Source organism: Lotus japonicus, chromosome 3, assembly GCF_012489685.1.
Source record: "Lotus japonicus ecotype B-129 chromosome 3, LjGifu_v1.2".
In the NCBI taxonomy this organism is placed as follows: domain Eukaryota; kingdom Viridiplantae; phylum Streptophyta; class Magnoliopsida; order Fabales; family Fabaceae; genus Lotus; species Lotus japonicus.
In genome coordinates, this window is record NC_080043.1 from 66,756,540 (window position 1) to 66,776,908 (window position 20,369).

At 35.8% G+C, this 20,369-nt stretch overlaps 2 protein-coding genes and 1 pseudogene across 13 annotated transcripts; 2 read left to right on the forward strand and 1 right to left on the reverse strand.

The window, feature by feature from the left end:
- The first annotated feature begins 3,507 nt into the window (after positions 1-3,507).
- Positions 3,508-8,983, forward strand: LOC130745382 (cytosolic sulfotransferase 15-like). Of its 12 annotated transcripts, XM_057597586.1 has the most exons (5): positions 3,508-5,330; positions 5,754-5,819; positions 6,184-6,326; positions 7,850-7,976; positions 8,563-8,983. In XM_057597586.1, exon 1 carries the CDS (start codon positions 3,571-3,573, stop codon positions 4,606-4,608), a length of 1,038 nt encoding a protein of 345 aa, XP_057453569.1. In that variant the 5' UTR covers positions 3,508-3,570; the 3' UTR covers positions 4,609-5,330; positions 5,754-5,819; positions 6,184-6,326; positions 7,850-7,976; positions 8,563-8,983. The 12 variants fall into 12 exon arrangements, with proteins under 12 accessions (XP_057453569.1, XP_057453570.1, XP_057453572.1 ...); XM_057597587.1 differs by having other exon boundaries at positions 3,508-5,819; positions 7,850-8,463; XM_057597589.1 differs by having other exon boundaries at positions 3,508-5,819; positions 7,850-7,986; positions 8,087-8,983.
- A 1,893-nt stretch (positions 8,984-10,876) lies between these two features.
- LOC130744556 (pentatricopeptide repeat-containing protein At2g15630, mitochondrial-like) lies at positions 10,877-12,926 on the reverse strand (annotated as a pseudogene).
- Positions 12,927-14,443: 1,517 nt separating this feature from the next.
- On the forward strand, positions 14,444-16,806 carry LOC130745384 (40S ribosomal protein S19-1). The gene is made up of 4 exons (XM_057597596.1): positions 14,444-14,630; positions 15,865-15,955; positions 16,093-16,276; positions 16,547-16,806. The coding sequence occupies exons 1-4, from the start codon at positions 14,547-14,549 to the stop codon at positions 16,617-16,619; spliced, it is 432 nt and encodes a 143-aa protein (XP_057453579.1). The 5' UTR covers positions 14,444-14,546; the 3' UTR covers positions 16,620-16,806.
- Positions 16,807-20,369: the final 3,563 nt, after the last annotated feature.

Genomic DNA, 20,369 nt, shown 5'->3' on the forward strand with positions numbered 1-20,369 from the left:
AAATCTTCATCTTCTTCAACATCGCTTCAACAAATCTTCATCTTCTTCCTCATTTTCTCCGGTTCAAGCTTCCATGGCCTCATCAACCACTATCAGTGTAACTTCCCTCCCTCTCTTCATCCCCATCTCGGCCACTGCCAGACAACCCCAACAAACCCAAAATTCTAGAAATCCCCCATCCAACTTTTTCGAAATCACAATTTACCTTCAACACCAACACTAAATCAAACCCATTCCACCATGCACTATATCATCTTCAAATCATTTTCATCCTCAACAACAATAAAACCAGATCTCCTTTAGCTCCCCCCACCCCAGTAAACCAACCCTATCAGTCCATTTATAATCACCCAATAATTAAGAGTAAAGATCTGATTCAGCAATTGCCATACACATACAAAAGAAACTAATCACAGAGATCCCACAATTAAGTATAAGGGATTATGCCAGCGAAACCAAACGAAAACTGAAAATAGTAAGAAATTAATGAAAAGATGTAATTTTTGCATGAATTTAAAGAGAATCAAAAGCACAAGAACCGGGTTTTCCAAACATAGAGAGAAAAGACAATGAAATTGAAAGATGAGAAGAATTTGTTTGAATCACTACTTGGCCTGGGAGAGGATTGGAGGAACAAAGGAAGAAGAAGATGTTGAAGATAAGGTGAAGAATGATGGATGATGTTGAAGATTTTTTTTGGGTTTTGGTTGTTCTTGAGGTTGAAGATGAAGATGCTGAAGATAAGGTGAAGATAGTAATTAATAATTTTTTATTTTTTAATCTTAATTAAATTTAATTAGGATTTTTTATTTTTTATTTTTTAACTAATTATTTTAATTAAATTTAATTATCTGTCAGGGATTAAATTGATAACGTCGGGGACTAAATTGAAACCTACGTGGCACATAACGTGACACATGGGCACTTTCCGTTCCAGGGACTAACGGCTAAACTTAGATAAGGACTACGATGACCGACATCAACACTTTCAGGGATTTTTTGAACCTTTAATGATTTCAAGAGACTATTATGACCGGCCCCTTCATTATTATGGACCAAAATGGTGATTCACTCCCAGATAGCAGCAAAACGCCTATGTTCAAGGAGGAGAGGAGTTCCAAAACTGCACAAAACAGCACCAACAATCACTCACTTCTATCAAAGCACACCCACAAAGCATTGAAGAACTCTTCACCCCTCTGACTCTGCTGCTGCCGCTGCTACTGGGTAATGGTAACGCCAATGGTGTCGCCTTCTCTAGCTTCTCCTCCTCCTCCATCTCTTTCTTCACAGTACCAAACTCAATCCCAATTCCATTACCTTCACCGCCAGAACCACCACCACCGCAGTGAACAGGAAGAACAACCTTGCGGGGTTTTTGTTTGTTGTCCCCAAAATCTTCATCGAGAGGTGGGAGTTTCTGGTTGAACTAGCGGTTGAACCTTGATTTCATTCAAAAAAGCTGAACATATATGATGGTGTAATACCATAACAGATCTGAACCCTTGTGCTCTAGTACGACACCATTAGATATGTCACGCTTCCATTCCCTTCCAGGTGGTGTGGTGGCTAGATCTCAATCTTTCTCCCTCGATGGTGGTTGCTGGTAGAACAAATGGATCTCAACGTTTCCTCTTCCAAGCTTCGATCTCACTCTCTCTTTGCAGAGGTGCTCTCTTGGAAAAAGAGGAAGGGAAGGAAGAGACGATGGCGCTGGTGTGGGTAAGGTTTTGTGGTTGGGAAAAGAGGAAGGGAAGAAAGGGGTGGCGGCTGGAATGCTGGCTTGGTGGTTTTGTTTTTTTTAGTTGATGAACTTCTGGGCTTGCTAAAGAACAAGGTGAATTTCTAGTTTGGATTTGGGATTAGTATTGATTTGATTAGGGACTAGTATTGATTAGATTAGGTTTTTTTAGAGATTATATTAAAGTTATATTTTTAGGTTATGACTTGGAATAAAAAATTTAAGTTTCTGAATTAATTATTTTAAAAAAAAAATTTAAATGTCACGTGGAAAAGCTGAATAGGCTAAAATTGAAGCCACATCACCGTCTGACACCATTTGCCCTAAATTAAATTAAAAAAAATTCTTAAGGACTCAATTTGATGTAAAAAAAATGTAGATCCTGAAACTGATTCCCTTTGTAATTTCATGGGTCATTTGACCCTTTAAGCCATAAACTAACTTATATTGATTTTGACAATATATCTATCTATCTACGCACGCACATTTATGTATATAAGATGTGTCATAATATTCTACTTTTTAAATATTAATTATGTCTGTCAGTGTCGTGTCGTGTCGCTGTGTCGTATCAAAATCGGTGCTTCATGGGTTATGGGTTGAAGTCGGAATACTGGGTCTCAGAAGAGGGCATGGGGTAGTTGGACTCGAATACCTCAAGGGCTGTTTGGTGGCATAATGTTAGGTAAAGGACACAGCTGCAGACACTTTCCTCCTAACGTTCTATCTATCAACTATCATGTTTGTTGTGTTCAATCCAAAAACAAAACCCAACATGGCGCGTCTGAAAGATGAATAGCACGATTTCAATTTATTTGTTCCCTTATGAAAAGCGTACGAATTTGATGGAGGAAAACGGATATGATATACACAAGCATACTTGTCTTGAAGAAATTGTTAATTTCTACGATTTGATTGCACTAAACATACCCAGTCCCAGCATTGAATTGGAAGATCAATTTATCTAAATTATTTTTTAAAAACCACTTATCAGAATTAAACACGTATATAAAGTTGTGTTCCCAAAAGTGTCTATATTATCTTTCTTTCTTTTTTACCATAGTATTCACCATATGACAACAATGATAAATTTATTGGTGGGGGTGCTCGCATTAAGCGGTAAATGAGTTGTCACAGTATGTGTTCTATTCTCATGGGTGGGAATCATACCTCAACCCTATGATTAAAAGATGAAAAGAGCTAACCACTAAACCACAACTTGTGAACCACAAAAATAGGTGATGCATTGGTACTCTAAGATAATTTGTAGTTTCGTCTCTCATGAATCATGGAAAATTTCTGTTAGTAATTTCCAGTTTAACTAGATAAAAATAGTACAAATTATCTTCGGTACAAATTTAAGTGGTGTACTCTATAAGAGTGATTCTCTAACTAAAGGTCTTGAATATGTATCAATATGCAGCTCCTCTGATAGTTGGTTGTCTCTATGCTACAATTGGCATCAAGAATGAGAAAAAAAGTTTAAGGGAGTAGCTGTAAAAAGTAAATACACTAGGGAGTGAGAGGGTGCGTTCGAAAAAATGTATAGCAAGCACTCATTTTATGAACAAATAATGCTAACGTGACCATAATTATAGCTATGACACAGACACCAAAACCTCTAAAACCATGATGCTACAGTACAATAAGAATATTTGTTTGATGATGTTACACTACAATAAGAATGTTTGTTTGCTTGTAAAATTTGCATTATTGGCGAGATCATCTTTGGACCATTGATAAACAGGAAGATTCTTATGCTATAAATAATAGTTGGTTGAGACCAAAATTCTCGTGTTAATCATTACCATTAGTTCTCTGCTTTTCAAATGGCTTCAACAAATCTCACACATTCCACAATAGAACACCAAACAAAGGCTGTGCAACAAGAAGCAAGTGATCAAGAAGACCATGATTTTAAGGAGCTAATTCTCTCACTCCCTAGAGAGAATGGTTGGATAACCCCAGATTTCACTTTTTTCCAAGGCTTTTGGTGTGTATCAACTCTAATCCAACCCATAATCACTTTTCAAAAGCAATTTCAAGCCAAAGACAGTGATATTCTTGTAGCCACCTTGCCAAAATCAGGCACAACCTGGTTGAAAGCCCTTACCTTTGCCATCACCAACCGCCAGCGCTTCTCCCCCTTAGAGGATCACCACCCTTTACTCAAATCCAATTCCCATGAGCTTGTGCCTTTTCTTGAAATCAATTTTTATGGCCAAACCCTTGATGGCATTCCTCAATTTGACATGTCAAAAATGACTGAGCCAAGAATTTTTGGTACTCATATTCCTTTCAATTCATTGGCTAAGTCAATTAAGGACTCCAAATGTAAGATAATTTACATTTGTAGGAACCCATTTGACACTTTTGTGTCTCAATGGATTTTCCTAAACAAAATAAAGCCAGAGGAATTACCTGAATTCACACTAGAGGAAGCTTTTGAAAGGTACTGTAAAGGGGTAACTGAGTATGGTCCAACATGGGATCACATGTTGGGTTACTTGAAGGAAAGCGTAGCTAGACCAAACAAGGTGTTGTTCTTGAAGTATGAGGATCTTAAAGAGGATGTCAATTTTCATGTGAAAAGAATTTCTGAGTTTTTGGGTGTTCCTTTCACTCAGGAGGAGGAAAGTGGTGAAGTGGTTGAAAATATAATCAAGCTGTGTAGCTTTGAGAAGATGAAGGATTTGGAGGTTAATAAATCTGGTACTTTGGGATTGAACTTTGAGAAAAAGTACTTTTTTAGGAAGGCTGAAATTGGGGATTGGGTGAATTATCTTTCCCCTTCAATGGTAGAAAAGTTGTCCAAAATCATGGAAGAAAAGTTAAGTGGATCAGGGCTTTCATTTAGGAGTGATTAGCTACCTAGTGATTATCTGATACACTGGTTATTATGTATAATAAGTGGCTACATTATAAGAGCTATGCATTTAGCTTAAATGTGTGGCACCAATGTTGTTGTGGTTTTTTCTTATGGTAAAATAACAATCGCTTAGTGCAAAATTAGATTCTCTTTTAAGATTTTGGATTACTAGAGGTGATAGATAAGTCATATATATTCTGCAAGACTTTATTAAAAATAGTATCTAAAAATTTACTTCAACATCTACTACTTCTTATTCTTCCACCACTGTAGCTAAAAGACATCCTATTGCGTTTTGACACGTGTCCAGCCTTCTTTTAATTATTTTTTTCCAACTTTGCAGGGCCCATACGACGTCGTTTCTGAATTTAGGTTTGGTTCTCCTCATCTGCCATGAACGATTTTCTTTTGCGTGTAACCTTTCCCTTTCTACCTGCTCCTCCTGCTCCGCCGAACCATCCATCACCTCTTGATTTCTCTTCCACAACCGTCCTTTTCTCCACATCAAACCGAAACTCTAGCACTGATTCTGTGTTTTCGTTCCTATTTCTACCCACTTCTCACCAATCCATCGATTCTGTCTTCTCCGATTGATCTGGCTTTACTTTCGGCCGCCGGTGCACTGTTACGCCGATTCGGTGGCTCCATTCATGGTCCAACACCTCCATCGATCTACTGTTGCTTGCTCATCCTTCTCTCATTTCATTACAGTTCCAAGGAGTAAATCACGGCTAGACTATCTTTAAAGCCAGTACCTTCGTACCTTCATTCATCTGTATTTCTATTCCCTTCATTTTTTTTGTTCTAATTTGCATTTTGTAATACTCATTTTATAGATTCAAGTACCTACCACTGATAGAGTTGTAGGTCTGCCAGAAAATCTGTTCAATTTTGCTATAAATACCCCATGTTGTGAACCCCTCATTCATCTGCTTTCCCATATCCCATTTGCTTATTTCCACTGATTTCCCCAATGTCTGCACCTTTCAATTCAATTCGAAGCTTATCCAGAACTTTTTACTTATCGCATTGTATTGTTAGTATTGGGTATTATTCTGAAGCATTGTATTGTTAATGAAACTGTAATGAAATCTCGAATATTATATTGTATTGTATTGTTAAGAATTGTATTGTTAATATTAGGGAAAAGGAGAGAAGCATTGAAGATCTGAGCAAAGGTTATTATGAAGTGGGAGATGTTTGCTAATGGTGAACTTACTAAACCATATGCCTTGCAATCTCACTGGCTTTCCACTATATAGTGTTCTATTTACATTCTAGCATAATTGTTTATGTAAAAGTTGTTATTTGATTTGGTCCTTTTACTTTTAACCTTTCCAACTAAGTAATTTTACAGCACAAAAGTAATCGCTAGACTAAAGATTGATTTTTAATGTCTATGTTTGCTTCTTGGTGTCAAACCTTAGTTAGTGATAGTTTCTTTCATTGCTTGGACAAAGGTTCTTGAATTTTGAAGCACACATTTCCTGATTCTGTTTATTATTCTACAGTTTTATTTATTCAGGTATATGGTTATTATTAAATGAATTGAGGCTTTATATTTCATATGTAGTGTTGGACATTTTTGCTCCTCTTCAAAGTGTCAATAACACAACCATAGAAATACCTATGCTTCAACTTGGAGTGGATGAAAGCTATAACTTGCTGATTTCTAAAGCCAAGGAGGGTTCTGTTGCTGGGGAAGTCACAATTGAGGTAGGTTCCTCTCTGATTGCAACTTGTGAATTCAACTTTTCTTTTCTGGTGTTACTGGATTCAAATATTCACTGATTCTTCTGCATTTCTTTTTTCTGCTTAATTTTATATTTTGGAATTAAAGTTGATTGTTAGAATTTAGAACCTCTTGAGTCTCCATCACCAACGGAATGTGCAAATTACAAGTTACTAGAACCTTTGGAAACTTTTCATGTGGAAAAGTTGTATGACTCTCCCATTTGTAGAAAGTAGAAGTTAAAGTGCATTGCATCACCCTGCTTTTCTAACTGCAAAAAGGTTGAATTGAAGGTGGTTTTTGTTTTTATTTCTTCTTTTTTAAGAGCTTTCCTACTTTCCCTTACTAGGAAAGTGTGATCCAACACTAGCCTAATATTTCTATGATTACAGTATAGAAATATTATATATCAGTTATATTAGCATCAATAATTACTCAAGTGTATTTTAGGTTTTTTTTTCTCCATAAGATTGGCAAGTCTGTAATCAACTCTGTCATTGTATAGGAGCTAAGATGTCAGCAATTTACTAAAATGTATCTCCTTCTTATACTTTTGCACTGTGGCTTGACAATTTACTAAGGAAGCCACTAATCAAGAAGTTTATGTATAAGCCTAACTTCAATGCATGATTTATTGAGTCAGTTTACTGGAACATAGAAGGACTTTGCAGAACTTTTCAGCCAAAACAGTGTTGAAGGCTATCAAGATAGGCTATCATGTTTTCAGCTTATTTATGTTTTCATGTTTTTTCGAGTTTAATTATTTTAAATTTGATTGGGTAGGACAAGTATCTCTTATGCTTCGTGCCCTATGATATGAAATGATTTGATATCTCTCTTCAAAGTTCAAACCCAGCTGTGATTATTTTTTATTTTGTTATTATGCTTTAGTGGTTTAATGTGTAGGATACTTTATTTCTGAAAAGAAAGAAAGAAACAAGAATGTAAAAATCAGCACAGATTAATATTTAATAAAGATAATTAGAAGGCAAAGTCTAACATGATATTAAAGGCTCTATGAAAACCCACTAAATAAAATCTGCAAGGACTTACTATGTTCTTTAGAGGTCCTTTGGTGGATATAAAATGTGTGTCAATTGTTATCATGGTACTTTTTTTATTATTGTATTACTTTAAAAACAATGTCTTTTTGTTCAAGTTAATTTTAAATAAACAATGTAATTTATAAGTAGTTTAGCTATATAAGTACTGATTAGTTTTCTTTGAACAATGTAATTTTCTAATGTTTTTTTAATATATTTCCCTGGATTTCAGATTTCTATACCATTGATGGTTCATTTGTTAATTTAGTGTCATTAAGTTACACTTTCAATTGTATTTGGCATTTTGATGTTGAGGTTCTGATCAAATCACTAAAAGTTATGATTTTAAAACTGAAAGCTAAAAGATGTGGCTTTATAGAATGCCTAATGATGAAGGGAACATGTATAGGTTGCAAGATAAGCTTTTTAGCAACTGTGTAAGCCTAAGTACTTACCTTTTACAGGGTTGTTAGGCTTAAGGAGCAGAAGATCCAGGTCAAGAATTACTGATGTAATGTAACATTGAAAAGAAATTTATGACATGGATGCTATTTTGCTGGTAGCAGGTTGGTGGCAGTTTGTGGTGTTGTGGTGAGTGAAGGTTGTAGATAAAGCATGAAAGTTGGTTAAGCATGAAATCTTCTTTTATCTATAACTTATCTTGAACTCATTGAAAAATTCTTTTATTCATCTTTTTACAGCTCTCCCTGATTATTATACCTATGATGAAACTACAGATGCAAATTCAAGTTCTCATCAGAAAATGAAACATGTAACTAAAGCAAACATATATCAATAAGGTTATCATGTCTGATCGAGTGCATTTCTATGAAATCCAACCCTCTCTTATTTTCACTTGATCTGGATAGCAATATTTTTTGTTTTAACTTCAAATTATTTTCCAAATAGTATGAATAAGATTGTCATTCACCTAAAATGACTTTGCTTTTCAAGGGTTGGATATAAGAACCAACATGTGCAGAAGACACTATGTGAACCTGTTGTTAATTTTATGGTTACTGTCAAGGGATATTTAGGCGGAAACATTTTATCTTTTCATCATTGGTGTGTGGTAAATGTGTGTATTTCAAACTATTTGTTAACATTCGCATTTCTTATGTGATTTTCTAACTCATGGAAGTGATATCCCTGTGGTTTTAATTGCTATTTGGTACAGAATTTAAAGGGAGCATATATCTAAAGGAAAGAAAAGGGTGCATATATCTTGATGATGGTCAACCTTCGATGATGACGCTTCTTGTCATCTACTTAGTTTGATAACAGTCAACCAGTGACATTGGGAGTTTGTTAATGTTCTTCATATTTTAAGTAGTTGACTAGCTTTTGAAAACTATAATTAGTTTAGTTTGAGATTACAGTTGGATCTCTTTCTTGATATTTTGTAAATATATTTGAATGTTATTTGTGAGTACTATGGTCATGATCATGCATAGGACATGACTTTTTTTTTGAGAATTTAGAATGTCAGGTTCTAGCAGAATAGTTACATGGGTTCATTAGCAATATTCAGGAAATGCACATGCATTCAGTAGCAACATTGGAGGTGTGAATATAATGTTATCATCTGTTCCCTTTTATGATCCCTTTCATATATGAGTATTTCACTTAACACCGTAAAATAATTTCTGAAGCAAAACCTCTGTTTTGTATGGTATAGAAAAGCATTATGGATGAGTCTGGCTGTTTGGGTTACTGAATCATTGTGTAAACCAAACTTGCCACAAGAAGAATGTATAATGAAACTAGAGATGAGTTTTCTGTTCAAAAAAGAAAACAGAATAAAATATACAGTGAAATAATACGTACTTAGGACAAACACATTGAGAAATGATGAAAGCTCATCTAGATGGATACTTTAGACTACACCACTACTTATTTAAATAACTTCAAAATAAGTTCCAAAGACGCAGATTCAAATGTCCATACTGACCATACCTTAAGCAATATAATCAAAGGTTTTACATGAAACCACTATTGTAGAACATGGTGAATCTAAGAGTGTTATTAAGTAAATATCTTATATTAGAGCTAAAGACGAGAAAATATCTTATATAAGAGATATTCCCGTGCATATTAAGAGTGGTTGATTCTCAACACTATATATATTATTTTCAAAATATAATAAGAGATATTCCTATTTTTTTGTAGTGAATTTAGAAAAAATTCAAATATATGGATAATATATTATTCTCTGAATTTATGATTCAAAACTGTGAACAATCAAATGAGACAAGGACCATGCATCGCACGGGTAACGAGATAATTTTCCAGTGTTCGTATAAATATTTTTCTTATAGTTTCAAATATCTCCCTTATAAACTAATATGTTCTTATGTGTGCACCGTCAGTGTGAACTTTGTTTACACAGTCACCCAGTTGAATTCCGCCACAACAGCAAATATATTTTTGTCTTAATTAAAATTTAATGTGAAAATTATTATTGCGCATATGTGGCATGTTGTGATTGGTTGTCAGTGTAAAATTGTTTTACACTGACAGTGCATATCAGTTAAACTCAAACATTTAAACATAAACATAAGATAATAACGATATATAAGTTTTTGACTAATTAAACGTGTATGTCTTAGTAAATAAATCATTGTATTATTCCACATATATCAAATTCTCAATAATTATAGTTTTTTTTTCTAAATTCAAATATATTAATATATTAATAATAATAGAGAGACTTAACTCGAGAATAGGACAAAGAGGAATACAAAAACAAAAGTCCTCAATCATCCACAAGAATACACAATCACTTAACCATCCCTAAAAGATATAAACAACAAGAACCTCCCTAAACAAAAAGAAAAAAAAAATCAATGGATGCAAAAACGAAGACCTAAGTCTGATCTAAAAGCCAACATCAAGACCATAACATCGCTCAAGGCGGCCGCCACCCCTCCATTTCTTCAGCCAGACCACGGATAGCAGCCTCGTCCCCACCGTCAAACGTACAACCCACAAGCTTACTAAGCATCCACGCCTTCGTGGCCCATGTCCAATAACGACCACGATGAGTGGAGTTGGTAAAAAATTATCCGTGCATCGCACGGACAAACGGGAATAATCCTAGTGTATCTTAAACAACAACATTAAAATCAATACATTTTTTAACTTGTGATGTAGTTTTTGGATTTTGAGGACTTGAGAATATGTCTTCTATTAAGCGTTTGCGTCTTAGATGTTGGAAGCTGGAAGCACTGTGCAATATTCTTCATGCTAGTTGTGAGCGATGGAGTTGTTTTCTAAATTTTGAATCCTTAAATCAAATCAACTGATAGCCATGGTTAACTAATCTCAAACAGAAACCCTAAAAAATATTTTGTGAAACAATACATAACAAACATGACTGTTGAAATATTTTGTGAGCTAAGGCAAATTGTGCGTAAATTTCATTATCTTGTTCTCCATTCACAGTTACATGTTTGCTCAATTTCAAGAGGATGATGAAGACAGGCACAAATTCACTCATCGACATTCCCCACCACTTGATCAGCTATTTTTATGACCTTAGTTAAAGATAGGTAGGTTTTGTCATCAGGAGTAATAATCCCTTTACTAACCATTTTTTTGAGGAGCTCTTGAGCGTGCTCAACTTCACGGTTTTTGCACAAGCCTTGTATAAAAGCGATGTAAGTGGTACTGGTAGGATCAAATCCTATCTTCAACGTTTCATCACGGACTCTAAAAGCATCTTTCATATCACCTCTTTTACTGTAACCACTAATGAGTATGTTGTAACTAATATGACGAGGTTTGATCCCCCTATCCATCATCTCATCAAGAAGTTTCTGAGCTCCTCCACTTTCCCCTCATCGCAGTACCCTATCATCAATGTACTATAAATGAATTCATCAGGAAGGACCTTCGCGTTATCCATCTCTCTTAAGAGTTGAAATGCACGATCAATATTACCATTTTCACAGTGGCCATTTATCAAGGCATTATATGTTACTAGTGTGGGCTGAATCCTTCTTTCCACCATTTCATCATAAAGGCTAAAGGCTTTATTGGCTTCCCCGCATCTGAAATACCTGTTAATCAATGTGTTGAAAGTATAAACATCTGGCTTCATTCCTTTTTCTTGCATTTCTTTTATCATATTCTCAACTTCCCCCATCTTCCCTTCCTTAAACAGTGCATGAATAAACAAATTGTAAGTTACAAGCGATGGCTCTATCCCTTTGTTTATCATCTCATCCTTGTATGCAAAAGCCTTAGCCAGATCCCCTTCATTGCAGCAACCATAAATCAAGGTATGATATATTACTAGTGTGGGATGAATCTTTCTTTCCACCATTTCATCATAAAGGCTGAAGGCTTTCTTGGCATCATTGCATCTGAAATACCCGTTAATCAACATGGTATAAGTAAAAGCATCTGGCTTCATTCCTTTTTCTTGCATTTCTTTCATCATATTCTCAGCTTCCTCCATCTTCCCGTCCATAGACAGTGCATGAATAAACACATTGTAAGTAAAAAGAGATGCCTCTATCCCTCTACTTATCATGTCATCCCTGTATGCAAAAGCCTTAGGCAAATCACCTTTACTGCAGAAGCCACGAATCAAGGCATTATATGTTATATCATTCGGCACCAAGCCAGACTCTAACATCTTATAAAGTAAATCAGATGCCTCCTCAAGCCTTCCTTCTTTACACATCTCAACAATCAAAGGAGTATAGGTGAAAGAATCTGGTTCAATTCCTTCATCTTTCATCGCCCAAAACAACGCACAAGCCTCTTCGAACTTCCCTCCGTCAAAGTGCTTGGAAATGAGTGTGTTATAGGTTAAACTTAAAACACCAGGCTTCAACCCAAGAGCCTTCATGTGCCCAATAAGCTCCTTAGCCTTTTTCAGCTTCCCTTCCTTGCACAAGGCATTGATCATAATGTTTAAAGTGAACACACTCGGTTTAATCTCTGCATTGTTAGTTATCTCATTATACAGATCCAAAACCATTTGGGTTCTATCCAATTTGAGGAACAGACTCAACATTCGATTGCAAGTTTCAATCATTGGCAGAATCCTTTTTTCCTTCATCAAGTAGAAGCACAGCACTCCAGAGCCTCATCAGGCTTATTGAGTACACAATAAGCCCCGATGAGAAGATCAAAGACGACGGTGGTGTCGACGTTGAGACGCTCCCGGGTACGGGCCAGTTCGTCGAGATTTGAGGTTGGGTTGGCGGCGCCGGTGAGAATCAGGGGGTGGAGGAGGTGGTGGGTGAAGGGATTGAGGGGCGGGAGGGTACAGAGGATGCAAATGGCGTGGCATCCTGTGGTGAGGTCAAGGGAGGTGAGCACCGAGGAGAGGATGGAAGGGGTGAGGTGTGGGGAAAGGTGTTCGATGAAATGCCGCTGAGAAGATTCGATTTCTTGAGTGGACTTGGTGAGCGGGGAGAGTGTAGTGGGCGTGGGAACAGCGAGGGAGGAGAAAAAGCGTGCTTGGGAGTTGAGGATGAGGGTTTTGGGTGAAAAGGGTTTCGAACTGAAGAATTTAAGTGATTTCATGATGAATGTGAATAATGTTGAGGGAATGACAACTTCTGAGGAAGCTAGGGGATGTGTAATAATACCTGTGTTTCAAAATCCTCTAATTTTGGGAGAAATTGCCATAATAAGGCCATTCCTAAAATTTGTATATGCTTCATTGAGTTGATTCGTTAAATCCAAAAACTTTTCCAAAATTTAACCCTCAATCAACGTTTTTCATTACTTGTATAAAGTTAGAGATTAATGGAAATACGTGTAATGTCACTTTACACAAGCATCCAATAACCAATCAAAGGGTAAGAATGTGTCACGTTAATTAATGAAATTAAATAAATAAATAAAATTCTCACATCTTTGAAATCCGATTGGTTGACGGAGTAAAAAAAAATTACATTGTTAGTGCATAAAAATTAAACTTATATAAAAATAATGGAAATATATAAAGATAAAACCTAAGAAAACCATTTTTTTCATAACCAATGTCTCAAACCAAACCAGCACAATTTTAAATCTCATGCTAACTACTTTGATGGTCTTCAAGCAGTTCGTATATTTCCTGCGTGAATTTCTCGTGCACAGTAGCAAGGCTCAAAAATGATATTGAGCTAATGTTTTGACTTGTGACCATAATCATGTATGCAAAAAGAAAAAAGAAAAAAATCGATAGGGGTTATAATTAGGGATGTAAGATCTGCGAATTTAATAAAACCGATCTGAAGCGAACACATTATGATGAGTTGGATTGGATCATCGGTTCGGTTCAAATTTTTTTACTGCATTCGATCACCATTGGCTCGTCGGATTTAGGGATTCAACCCAAACACTCCAGCTCATTACATTGCCTACTTATATTTGTATTTGAGATGTTGGTTTTATTTGGGTTTATATAAATTATGTCATTATCGAATGTTTTGTTCTTTGAAAATGTTAGATTTTTCTTTATTTTTACAATTTTTCGTGTTTTAAGATTAATTTTCGTGCAAATTTCTAAATAATATTTTTATTTCAAATACGATCATCCAATCAGAACCAATCCAATTGAGATCGGGTTGGTTTGGTTCGGATTTAGAAGCAAAAATGTGGAAATCTGAACAAATTCAAATCGAACATGTTTGATTGGTTAAGAGTTAGGACATTTAAACACCATAAGTCCAGATCAATCCGGTCTGATTACACTCCTAGTTATAACAATTGATTAAACAGTTTTTTGCTTAGAAACAATTGCTAAACCAGATATATATATTTGTAATGATACAAAATGTTAAGAGAAAAATTACAGGCATAAATTTGGAACACAGGTACCACACTGCCTCATAAAATTTTCATATTTTCCTCACAAAATTAAAAACTTTGGTCAATAAAAAATTAAATAAGAAAAACATTGGTCGATCTTAGGGCCTTAGCTTCTATTGGATGAGTCCAGATCCATATAGTTGTTTGTCCAAAAATTCAAAAGGTTGGGTTGGACTTGGGTCACATAAGAAATCAATAGGAAACATAAAAAAATTAATAATTACAAATAAATACAATAGAATGAGAATCTGAAACACAAACCCTAGTTTGTTGCGAGAGAGGCATTTTCACTCTTCAGCGGCGACAGTGCGAAACCATCACCCACCATCGCCATTACCATCAACCATGGCTTCTGCCAAGACTGTGAAGGACGTTTCGCCTCACGAGTTCGTCAAGGCTTACTCTGCTCATCTCAAACGATCTGGCAAGGTATCATCTCTTCCTTTTTCCATTTTGTTTTCTTTTTAATTTTAGGGAAGATTTAAAATTTATGTGAAACCCATGAAATTTTCTGTACACTGTGAAATGGGTTTTGAATTGTTTGTGCTTGTGATCCCTTCCATGAACTGGTTTTGTGTATTGAGAAATTACAATGTCATTGTGTTTGGTACAGTGTTTGTGTTGTTGTTGTGTTGGGTTGAAGTTTATTGTTGTGTCTTTAGGCGAATGAAATGGTTAAATTGGTTGTTCCATTCTATGTTTCTATGTATTTGGAGATTTGTCTTGACAACATCATCAACCTGTGTTTGTTGTGTTCGTAGTCCCAACAAAATAAAATACAAGTAAAAATAAGTAAATTTATAAAATAAAAATGTTCTATATGTTGAATTGAGAAGGATGTGTGACTTGCTGCTCTGGAGATGTGGCTTCATGATACTTTAGAGGAGAATGGAGGGAACTACTTGCAAAGAAAAGAAGTGTGTATGGAGGGTTACCACATTCTAGAGGCGGCACTATCTGATGTGCCGACTGTGGATGTATACAAGATATTTGGTGTAGGATTTAGATAAGTATCCTAAGAGATTCAGTTTCCAGTTAATGGATATTGTGTGATGAGTGATATTGTGCTCTGAATTGTAAGCATGGTTAGGTCTGGCAGAGGTATGCGAATAGGCCAAAGGTAGAGTCTGGAGAAGCGTGGGGTGTGCTAGGGGAATGGGTGGTTATTTGTACAAGAGATTCTGAAGGAGCAGCTTCCATGAAATTCGAGAAAAAAAAATGAAAATTTAATGGTTTCTATCTCCAACTAGTGGTAAAGGCTTAGCTTATAGTGTGTTTTTAGATAAGCTTATTTTTATGTACTGATTTTTTACAGCTTCCCAAGAGAGTTTTAGAAGAAAATACACCATGATCTCCACTGAAAATGCTAAATCAAACGTGTAATTTGTCTTAGACAGAACTTCCTTTTTTTTCCAAAAGTGTTTATGCTTTTCCTAATTGTGTGGCATAGTTTTAATTCATGCTTGGTTGGGATTATTTTTGAGAAATTCTCGTTTTCCCAAAAGCTCTAACTGATTATTTTCTCCAAAATAATGTTATCCACACGCACTCTACATTATATACATTACACATTCCAAAACTAGGTTATCCCTTAGATGATGGTTATTAATTTTGCAGGCTTAGCTGTAGTTTTTGTCTAATTTTCTTCTTTTGTTCTATATAGATGGAGCTGCCAGAATGGACAGATATTGTGAAAACCGCAAGATTTAAAGAATTGGCTCCCTATGATCCTGATTGGTATTATGTTAGAGCTGGTGAGATTTATCTCCCTCACAAATTGCTTTTTGAATGTGCCCAAACATCATACTTCTAAGGAAGTCTTTTTGGGGTCCCTTTCTTGCTGGAAATCGGATTAGTATAACTTTTGTACTTAATTCAATCTTAATTTCAGCTTCCATGGCAAGGAAGATCTACTTGAGAGGGGGTCTTGGTGTTGGTGCATTTCAGAGGATTTATGGTGGGAGCCAGAGGAATGGAAGCCGCCCTCCTCATTTTTGCAAGAGCAGCGGTGCCATTGCTCGTAACATTCTCCAGCAGTTGCAGGAGATGAACATCATTGAGATGGACACCAAAGGGTAAGGACTCCTTTTAAATCTACTTGAATTTCTATACTGTACAATATCAAAAATAGTATGTTAAATCTACTCCTTTTCACTGTATTTCCTTTTGTTCTTCTTTCAGCTTGCTAGCATGTTAGTTATATGTCAATAGTTGCTTTCTTTAGCATGGCCATGCTTATAAAACTATTGATCTGTCTTATTGTTTGATGTTTGTCTATTGTGCATTATCATGTCATTATTTAGCATGATTAGGAGGATTAATCTGATATATCTTTCATCTCTCAGTGGCAGGAGAATTACATCCAGTGGCCGGCGGGATCTTGACCAAGTGGCTGGAAGGATTGTAGTTGCACCCTGATGCTGAACACTGCTGCTAGTCAACACAAATTGTAGGTTAAATATGTTTGTTGGAGAGAAATGGGATGCCAGATTATTTCAAAATTTTGGTTTTAGACACCTGAGCACCTTCTAAGTTGGATATTTATGTTCCTATTAATCTCTTAGATGATATTTTCCTGCATTTAATGAAAGATTTCCAATCTTCATCTTGGGCATTCTGTTCATTGAGTGAATGAAAGCCTGAAGGATAAGTTAACTTGTCTTTTGTTTTTCGACAAATCTTGATGTGAAAGGAGTATGATATATAGTGGTCCTAACGTAACATAATTCATAAGATTTGAAGAATTCATTAATGACAATGATCTGATTTCGTATGTGAAGAGTTCTTAAGAAGATATGATGCTACTCTTTTTGGATTGAAGCATCTTTGTTTTCTTATATATATGAGAGAGAACGGGTAGAATCGGAATAATGAACAAGATCCTTGTTATATTATATCATTTTTTCAAGTTTATTTAGTTATTTTTATGATAGTTCTTTAAGTTCAAATATATACAATTGACATCAGATTAGTCACTTTGTGTGTCATCATTTTAGTTCAACGTAAATCAATTTGATGACAATCTGAAAAACTAAAGATTATTTAGACAACTTAGTCTTTGTGGAACTAATTTAGATTTGGAGGAAAAGAAATCTGGGAACGAATTTTAGTTGAGGAAATTTACTCTATATTTAATTATACATTAAGAATTAAAAGTGGGATTTGAAGAAAAAGTTTTTGAATTTAAAATTCTGACTTTGAAGAATTTCACTCTTAAAGATTTTTTTTTTGATTAGCCAAAATTGCATAGTTAAGACTTAAGAAAGACTAGAACTAACTAGAAAAAAAAAACAACAAATGAGGGAAGCATGAAAAGCAAATCAGTGGAAAAAGAATGACCAAGTACATATGAAAGCCATGCCAAAATAGAGGCATAAAATCCACGCCTCCCCTACCGTCATAAAAGAAACAGCAATTATCTTAAAAGCATCGCTTCTTCCCTACTATCATAAACCAGACCAAAGCCTCCCTTATTCAAAGCACGACATCTCCTCAACCCGAAAACAAAACCAACGGTTGTTATAACGATTTTAGGCAACAAAAGATGATTTGAGGACCATTCAAAAATAGAGGCACCCTATCTACCTCCACCACCTCCCCGAAAACCTGAAACCTGCACTGTTTTGATAAAACCAAAGAGTACAATCCAAATTGATGCCTCTTGAAAATTTCTTCACCCCACCGAAATAATGACCGAATTGTAGAAAATGAGCACTAGCCTGCTTAGGCAATGCTAATTGCAAGCCAAGCCACCGACAGATCTTCAACCAAGCAGGTCGAATTTAGTTTGGACTTTATTAAGAATAATTTTCCATACCAAAGCTATAGAGCTAGACGACACTTTAGAAAACCAAAGCTTTCATGTAAACTCCAGTACCATTATTTGTCCAAGCCCAGGAATCACAACATGCCACTTTAGGGAGAAACTTTTGAGTTCTTGATGGACGATTACGCTTTTACTCAAGCTCAAGGGCGTTTCCCTTCGAAACACTAAAGTGGGTGGTTCTTAAAGCAAACGACGACGGCTTGCTAGATCTGTTCAGCGGAACAGTGAGGAAATACTCGTGTGCCGGAGAGGCTCCGGTACTGGGGAGAAGCAGGAATTTTAAACATTTATGTTTCGAAACCAAAAAGGGTGTTATACGCTGGGGGATGAGGGAGGGTGAAGAAGGATAAGGGGTGCAAAGACGAAATGTGATGAACGCTGTGTAGTACTCGCTCCTTTAGGACCCTAGTTTAATTGTTTTAAAATGAATATGTCAGAATTCAGTCCATTCTTAATGGAAGCTTATTATTATAAGGCGCGGGTTGGTGTTGTTCGTGTTTTGTGTTCTCTGCCCACTGCAGTACATTAATATTTGGGGTTTTGGTTTGAATTGCTAGCAGTGAGGCTTCTTAGCTCCTACAGGTCTTATTATATCCTAGATTTGATTGTTCCTATTCTTCTTTAGTTGGGTGGTACTCAGTGGCGGAACTAGAACAAAATATTTGGAGGGGCGGTACAAATTTTGTTAATGCATAAGCTAAAAATATTATATATAAAAAAAAAATTTAAGTGTAATGTTAACATAAAGAAAAATTGAAATGTGAAAGACTGATTATGTGCATTGTAATTTTAGTAAGATTGATGTTGGAGCTGATTTGAAGTAAAAATTGATAACAACATAATATCAGTTTTCACATTTTAAGGACATTGAATTTATCATACAAAATAATTTAAAGATTGACTGGGGTGAGACTAGAAAGATGTTGAAAGATGGAAAATGTTGCACATATAGAATTTAAGACGAGTGGCTAAAGTGGAGCAAAAGTTATATGTAACTGCAAGGTATGAAGTTTTATTGGATCGCCATCAAATCCTGCTAGACTCCATGCTAGTGAATGTTGTGATGTGTTAATTAACTTTTTGGTGCCCACTAGGGTGGACTATTAGTAATTTGGTCCACAGGTGGACCAGGGGTATTTGATACTTTGCACTCAGGGCATTATAGACTTTTCCATTCTCCTCATTCTTCATCGGTTCCTCCCACTCTCCCCTCCTCCCACTTCAACCATCTCCAACAGCACCCACAAACACCATCTGCATCACCAATAAGAAAACATCAAGGTGCAAACTTCAATTTCGATTTCTCCTTTTCTCTCTTTTTTTCAATTTTGATTTCTCCTTGTTCCGCCCTAACCAAAGCATGATGTTGTAGAGGAGTGGATCGAAGGGAAGTTGGGTGTGAATCGAAGGGAAGAGTGGCAGATCTGTTCTGATGGTGGTTGTACAGCTCTGATCTGGTTCTCAATGGCGAGGAGCGGCGATGGAGAAATCTGGGTGATAGTGTATCTGATTCTCTTCATCATCTTCTCCTTCGTGTGCGTTGTGGTCTCAGGAGAAACGATGGAAAAGATGCAGGTTGTGGTGGTTCTAGTTAGGGGTTTGGTGGTGATGGTGTGTTCGGTTGTGAACCAGATCCGTTTTGATGTTTTATGGGTTTCATAAAGCTTCAATTTTTTTTCCCTGGGTTTGGATGCATTTGACCGAGCATGTTTCACACATTTGATCGATATCATTTACATCTCAACCTAAGGTCCTCAATAAATTTTTCAGCATCTATTTGCTGCTCAACATTCTGGTAATTAACACCTTAAATAGCGTAGGTCAATTTTGGTCTACAGGAATATTTTTCGGTTGTTTTGGAAGAGCTATGAATTTTGGAGTAAAAAAAGTTTGAAGCATTTGAAGGAATGAGGATGAGATTTTGTTTGCACGGGTTCTAGCTTTTACTTGATTCTGGATTTCTTAAAAAAAATATGATGGAAGTGGTGGTTCATGAAAGGTTGAAGCTCATGGATGGTGATTCAGTTCCAGTAAAGAGGGGGAAGGGGTGGGGAAGAAGTGTCTGTTTACAATTTTACCCTTTTCTCACCTATCAAATCCTGACCATCTAATTAAAGAATATTCCAATATGCTAAAATCTAATGGTGATAAATCATGGTGCACCGGTGGACCAAAATATTATTGGTCCACCCTAGTGGGCACCTAACTTTTTCATCATATTTTCCATATAAAAAGATTGATTTCATATAGTAAATAAATAAGAATAAAAAAATTATTTTTTTCTATTATGGTTATTCAAATTATATTAGTATTGGTTGAAGTAAAAACAAAAAACTAAAAAA